The sequence below is a fragment of the Nomia melanderi genome, chromosome 12 (assembly GCF_051020985.1).
Source record: "Nomia melanderi isolate GNS246 chromosome 12, iyNomMela1, whole genome shotgun sequence".
NCBI classification, from domain to species: domain Eukaryota; kingdom Metazoa; phylum Arthropoda; class Insecta; order Hymenoptera; family Halictidae; genus Nomia; species Nomia melanderi.
The window spans coordinates 2593464-2601345 of record NC_135010.1 but is presented as its reverse complement, the minus strand read 5'-3'; the positions used below and the strand labels follow the sequence as shown (position 1 = coordinate 2601345).

The window sequence follows — 7882 nt, the reverse complement described above, 5'->3', positions numbered from 1 at the left end:
AATTTTATATAATTCAATTGCGAATATTTTATTATTATTTCCGTTAAATTACAGCTAGTATTTAAATGTAAATAAAAAAAAGACATAGAATAAATTAGTCCCGACTATCGATAACCAAATTTCCAATTCTGTATTTTAATTTAAATTTTTGAATGCCTACAAATTCCCCTGACCAATCACATTGTTAAAAATTGGAATCATTTAATGCAAGTAAAATTAAAAAAAATGAACTTCCGCAGTTATTCACTCGGAAGGATAATACATAATTAAAAAAAAGGTTTATAGCCGTCATATAACGGAAATCACGTATTCGCCACTCGGCGTCGATTAAAATATAATTACTCTCATCGAGTACAAGCCGAATCCCTCGTCGCACGCGTCGCGTCTGGCTGTTGAAAAATAAATGACTTCGCGACAGAGGCATACGCGGCGTGTACGCGCGGTGAAAATGCAACAAGTAACATTCGAGTGCAGAAAACAAAAGCGCGCGCGGGCGCGCCGCAACTGATTCATAAGCGTCGCTTCTGTTTCTCGATTTTCTCCCCGATGTGAGACACGTTATGCTTACCAGCCGGGAGCCGGGTGCATTCGGTGACGACGGGTAGCTGATATCTCCAAAAATGCGGCCTGATTGCACCCTGTCGTAAATCTTGCCGGTGTGTTTGCGAATCGCAATTTTAATTCTCCCCTTGGCCGCCGGTTACTTCGAAAGAACCGAGGCCGGCCGATCCGCGCGACGCCTCGTACGAGCGTCTCTCGTGAGCGCAGCTCGGCCGAAATCGGACCGACTCGGCCAGCTTCGGCTCGACGAGCCTGCGTCGACCTCGGTCGACCCATGGCGGTCGGAGCACACAACTGGTTGTAGCTTTCGCGAGGCAGGTATGTCGCGTGCTCCTTCGCTCGTGCATTCTTCTTCTTTCGCGTCATCTGATTTCGGTGCAACGTTTTCGTTGTTCGTTTCACGCGCCGTTTAACCATTGCCACGTACACCGTCCATAATCCTCGCGCACGTGCCCGACCCGTGATCAACGGAGGAGTGCCTGTTACCGCAGAGAACGTGATTTTCATGCCCACGAACTGTCAAAAAGCTTGGTCCGGTTCGAAGTGGCTGGCCAATACTATCGTGATCACGGTTCGTCTTCGACCGTTCCTGAACGCTGTGCCGGAATAACGTGCTGTCACGTGGGCCTACGCCCGTGAATAATCGCCGACGATTTACGAACACTCCGTGGATCATGATTCCGGACAAACGACTGTAACGTCGTGCACAGCGTAACGTAACGCGTGTTTACGGGTGCTAGTACATACAATCCGGTTAAGCACGTGGTAGCCACGATGCTCCTAAAATTGGCAGTGTTGCTGTCCTTACTCGTGCGGCCAGGTGCAAGTTACTTCAACCTTTTTCTCAGCCAGGCAGAAGTGCGGAAACTAATGGGTAAGCGATGTACAATTCTTTCTTCTAAACCGTCGCCCTGCTTAGACGTCACGTTCTTTGGGGGATGTTGTGTTTTGTTGCGGGGGATGAATGAATATTTTTGTACGCGGTTCTCAATGGTACACTGAAACTAACCGAACTTTATTTTTGTTATTTGTAAGGAATGAAACTAACGATAACGTTTGATTCGTGAGATTTGTTCAATTAAAGATGTGTTTTATTTTGCGGTTGATTTTAAAATATCACTTTTGTTTCTTACCGCTGACTAGACTTTTTTTTATTTAGATACTGTGTTTACATTTTGTTTATATTTGATTGCTAATTCTTGTCTTATTTATTTTCCTAAATAAGATATAATTATTCTTTCTCAAATATTTTGTATGAAATTAAAACTAGCTTTGATCATTACAATAATTTTTTTAATTTAAGTCAAATAAGTCTGTTTTATTTACAGAATGTTGTTAATTTTGTATATTTATGTAGTTAGTTATTCGAATATAAGAATTAGAATACAATGTGTGCCAAATGGAAGAATTTAATATCTTCTTCTATTTTGTATTTGATATTTTAAGATTATAACGTTACAATTTTTTTTTTAATTTTTTGTATAAAAGATGTAAATTTTCTTATCTAATTATTGTTTTAGAAGAGTTTTGTTTTTCAGCAATTAATCACGCTGATAATTAGTAATGTTTCTCTGTGAATTGGTAGTAGTTTGTTCTGTAGAGTTAAATAAACACGTTGAAATATAATGGTGTTTTTATAGGACATCATATATTATATATTGACTTTATACTATTTTTGTACATACTACATTCCACTGCAAAACATAATCGTATGTTTTACGAACGAGGACTACATTCTCAGAGGTTGTGTATAAAAGTTGTTATTATGTTCACCAATTTTCATGTTGAAAGATAACTAGTTGAACGGACTTGGAAACAATTCTTTAATCTGCTCATACGAATGAATTCATTACGCGTCACCGTTGAAAGCCTAACCACCGTCCGAAAGCCTATTAAGGTAACAGTGTTCAGAATTGTAATTGAGTATTGGACAGTGAAGAATTACCGGTGTCAAAGGTTCACAGCATTGAGATTCAAAGTAGTTGTTCAATCTTATCTACAATTACCCTATTGATGATAAATCACATGTAATGTGTAATTACTATTCAATTCACATTCACATTCAATCGTTCTATTATAAGAAAAGCGTCAAAAATTGTCTTAAGGAGAAAATGCATTGATTTTTAAGTATTTTCATAATCTTGATATGTATACTCAACGTTAGTTAATTTCTAACTTTACAGTTTGTTTCGTGATTGATTAATCCTAACCTTAATAAATGCAATTGAATTGCTACAAAACTAATAAAAAATCTGTTATAAAACAAAAATGATTAAAGGTTACTCTTTTTATAAAACACTGAGATATTAAAATATTCTTATAAAGCACAATCTATTAGTGCAATATTTATAAATATTTAATGTATGTGTAAAATATACTCCAAAAATCATAATTTTATCGATTATGTAATAACATTAGACAAAGTAATAAATATCATAGTGCAAAAATAAAATTCACATATAGTCTTAATTCTTATTCATATATCTTCGAAACAATTGATCTAAATCACTAATAAAGATGTAAATATCTGTGAAACATACATTCACAGGAACCAACGAAAGGAATAAAATCGCCTGAAATGATGAATTGATTTATTCATATAGTTAATCACTACATTAAAACCGGTGTGAAAAATAGCACAGATTACATTTTAATGTATTTTAGTATCTATAATAATGTTACTAGGTCTCACCGATTAATAAACAGAAAAAAAGAAAGAGAATTAGTTGAAGAAGTAGCCAATAAAATCGCCACCCCTCAGCAATCATACTCAATAACACCCCCGACATCCTTGGCGCGACGAAACATCTAATCCGTGCGAATACCTCGTCACCACAATTGTCCAATTAAAATACGATTGGCGTCGTCAGTGTCGGAGGGCATGGTTCAACGACCCGTTAAAAAGACGAAAGGATAACGCGGTTGATTCCAAGCACCCCGGCAAATTCGTGCGACGATACCGGGATCGGCCGTTCCATTCTCACGTTCCCGATTTCCGTTTCGTCACCGTGGGGCGCGTATTCTACGGGCAGATTTCATTTGTAGTCGTAGGCTAGCCAGAAATCGTCGTTCAAGCTGTTGCACACGAATCGCCGTACCGGAAACGGGGTAAAAGCCACTCGACGCCGCGAACTTTCCAATATTTCCTCCATAACTTCCACGGCGGTGGATAATTCGCTCTCGGCTCGTTGATCCGCAAAAACCGTTCAGCCCGTTGCTGAGCCATCGGGCCAGCCCTGTGCTGCAAAAAGGGGTTGGAGGGATGGGGCGCGGGAGAAAGAGAAGGAAAGGGTGAAGAGAAACAGGGAGAGAGGGATGCTGCGTGTATTCCGACGACACCTGAACCGGCGCGAATCGGCGAGTCGCCGCGGATTCGCCTTTGCGAGAGAAACGCGCTCGCGCGTGGGATTGCGCGTTTTCAGTCACCACGCACTTTGCACCTCGTTCCACGGTCGACGACACGCATTTCATATGCATCCGAACAGCCTCTCCGGCCAACTTGAGCGTGCTCGCGTCAAGAGCTTCGCGTGAAATCGAATTGTGTGTAGCGTTGCCGCGCCACGCCACGCCACGCCATGCCGAGTTGTTCGACCCAATGGAAGCAATCGGTTTGCACGCCTTGCTAAATAGCAAGGCGTTATTAATTGCACCTATAAATTCGGAGCGCGTTAGCCGTTCGCCAGCATGCACCGAGGTACTAAAGAAATTTTCTGAGGTCTTTTTTGTTCGGCACTCGGTCTTAAAAACGTTCGATATAAACCTTCTATATTTAATTGGATTTCGTTTGTCTAATCGGCACGGTTGGGATCGTTCATACATCCTCGAGTGCCTTTCTACGGCTTTATGAAAATTAGCTCGTGCGGTTATTGTGTTTGAACCGTTAGCAGGGGGTAACAAGTATATTCGTTATTTATGTTCGTCTTTATCTTTGTCTGGTTTGTAGCGTTTACATTTATCTACGCGGTGGTTTAGAAATTAAAAGTCACCGTAGGTAATATCCGTAGGAATGTAAATTAAAGTGTATTTAGTATTGGATAAACCGCTTTAGCGTATTATCGTTTTTTGTCATATGTGTATGCGAGTAGCCGTGAATACGTGGTTTAGCGGAAAAAAACATTTATGTTTTTCTATATTTGCCCCAAAACTTTGATGTGAGATCAGTCGAGAATGTCGAATATTTTGTCGGTGATACTGTTTGGAAGAGAATCTGGATGAAATATTATTGAAGATATTTGCATTTGGACAAATGTCGATACAATATATTTAAAAAAACTCTTTACTCAAAAGCAAGGAAATTTTATGTTACTTATTTTTACATGTAAGTAGAATGTGCCGCTTGTATTTCGTCAGAAAATAGCCGAGTTCACGTGTTATTGGCAAATATTCGTGATTGAATGCTTTTTCAAAAATATTTCAAATAGAAAAGTGTTATAATATGCTTCCAATTTATTTTTTGAGTCACATTTTATGAAGTTAATCCATCTATTATATATTCATATAATATTTAATTCTAAAATTCGTGCTTGTTTATTTTTTTTTTATTGTTATTCTCCGAATACTTTTAATCGTTATCATTTAAGAGCAATTGTTTTTTGAGATTTTGTTAATAAGTTAATTGAGATTGAAGAGTATACATATTTATCAAGAAATTTTTTGCAATATTTTGTGACATGATGAATACACTCGAAATCTGAAATATATTTATAAATTTCAAGATGTTTACAATATTTGAAGACCAAGACAGAATGAAATGAACAAATAGAAAAATATAAATTATTATGGAAGAACTACGTAAAGTGTGCGATTGTTGTACATCATTGTCTATATAAAACAAAACTAATATGCACTACAAAACATAAAAGAAACTTCGTTTTATATTTACAAGTGTAAAAATGTAAAGTAAAATACAATCTATAATAAATTTAAATAAAGCATATTTTGCATAATATCCCATGTTTTACAAATTGTATCCTTTCATATAGCAGAAATATAAATTACATTTCTGGACCACTTGTTTCATTGTACAAAAAAGATAGTAATTATTTCGTTGATTTACTTAGCAAACCTTGAAAATTTATGTTCGAAAGTGCAGGATTTCGTGGAAGTAGAACTCAACGCGAAATGTAGCGTAGCGCATAAATTTAGCGTAAACAGATATTAATAGAAATTCTATCCTGATAGAATGGTGTTTCTCGTATATTCTAAGTATGTCTATTTAACATGGAAACAAAATGCATGTATGTTTGAACCGTTATTCATTAGCAAACTCAGCATAACTCGAAAGTTCAGTATAAAAATTACTTTGTACCCTTAAGAGTATGTTTTATAGATAATGGAAGATGACATATTTTATTGCTTGGAAAATAAATCTATGTTGCATAAAATACATATGCTGTAGAACTGTGCCCAACACTGTTTATTCGACCGTAAAGGTCGTTTTCTGGGCGTGTTAACTAGTAGCAGAAATATAAAAGTTAAACATAAAACTCTCATTTAGACGGAAAGATACGATACAGAAATTTATTAATAATTGTATTATATTATATCAGCAATAAATTTTCTTACTATCAACCTTGTAATGAATTTAGCTCTGCAAAGGATCGAATGATCAGAGTAACTAATTTATAATTAGTTAAAATTTTGAAGAATTCTGAATACAATGTTCGTATGTATAAATAAATTTGTTAATTATTTTCCTTCGCAACAGTTTCATAATTCTAGTAGTAATTATGAGAATAGGAATTCAGTATAAATAATTTTTTATAAAATGAATCACATTTCAATTGGACCATATGTTGAAGAATTAAAACTACCATTATAATTAAATCTATATAAATCTTTAACACTTTATAGGCTTACGGAACGCACCAATTTAAGGTATATTACATTTTATAAATATTATTTGGTAAATGTTTATGTCGATTTTAATTGATGCAATGATATGAATATGTATCCCAATTTTCTATTTTTAAACTTTTAATTTCCAAGATTCATATAAATGAACCTGAATTTTTCTAAATAAAATTGAATAACCGTATAATAACGTTCATCAACTTAATATTAAAGAACGTAGTCATATAGTTATACTATTTTGGCAGGTAACTCAATTATAAAAAATGATATGTACATAGAATCCAATTATTGGTTAGAAGCTCGATTTTGTATCGTTCTCGCCCACATACTGTTATATATTAAATATACTAATATATATTCAGTTCACTCTTTCCTCTAATATAATACAAATTTAATAAAATATATTTTCACTATATCTTTTTGCGAGGCAGCGTTTTATTCTTCAAGTATTTCAGTTTTATTTCCAGCATACAAGATTGAATTGCTTCTTTATACATCTACAACTAGTGAAAGTATTTGCATATTTTTATTTGTATATTCTAACCAAAATGAAGCTATTCGAAATCCTTAAAGAAACTTTTATTCTTATTATTTTGTTCGCCTCTTTGAAACGTTTTATGCTGTCTAAGTTATCTTACATTTCCACAAGCAGAAAAGATATTTATTTTGCATTTACATGTCGCGCCCTTCAGATATTATATTTAATAATTAACAGTGAGTTACACGATATAGGAGTCTGATACTAAACATTATTAACATTAGAATTATCATACCAGTCAAGATAACTGCCTTTGATTTTTTGTTTCGCAATTATTGATATCTTAAAATCATTGAATATTCGAAATGGTTTTAAAAATAAATAGTTTCACTTGAATACTATAATGAATACTATAGTGCTTGAAAAAACTGAAAATAATCTATTATTACAATTTTTATAGAAGTTGCACATTAGTCCTATTAAATCCTTGATAGTTCTGGTGTTAACCAGATACAAAAAGGAAGTCTATATTATGAACAAATATAACAAGACTGAAGGCATAAAAATCTATCTCGCAAGAACTGAATGGAAAATATCGAAGTAGCCTGATTAAAACCGTATACAAAAAGAATTAACATACAAATGCATTCGATTCTTTCACAAATAGTAGCTTAGAAATTATCAATTATAAAAAAGGAAAATATACTTCTCATGCAAATATGAATCAACACGATAATACGTTTTATTAAACAGGTACCCTATATTTATACAAAGTCGTTACTGCAGTCAAAGGAAAGAAAACGCACCCTTCGCATAAATTTGAATGATCACGACGAAACAGAACATCGAAGAAATAAATGATAGAGTTAGGGCCAATGCACACGAACGACGTGATCACGCAGCGATCTCGCTGGCGATTTTACATACATGTACCACATACATAGAGCAAATTTCATCTTACATAACATACACGATTAAAAAAACAGAAAT

General features: G+C 34.9%; 1 protein-coding gene across 1 annotated transcript in view; it reads left to right on the top strand.

Annotated features, from left to right (window-relative positions):
* Nucleotides 1–1155: 1155 nt before the first annotated feature.
* The window catches only part of dnt (tyrosine-protein kinase Dnt), a 51448-nt gene continuing 44721 nt past the window's right edge, over nucleotides 1156–7882 (top strand). The window contains exon 1 of the mRNA XM_031974885.2: nucleotides 1156–1435. Within this exon, the coding sequence (XP_031830745.1) occupies nucleotides 1336–1435 (100 nt within the window). The 5' untranslated portion in view covers nucleotides 1156–1335. The remainder of the gene's footprint in view (nucleotides 1436–7882) is intronic.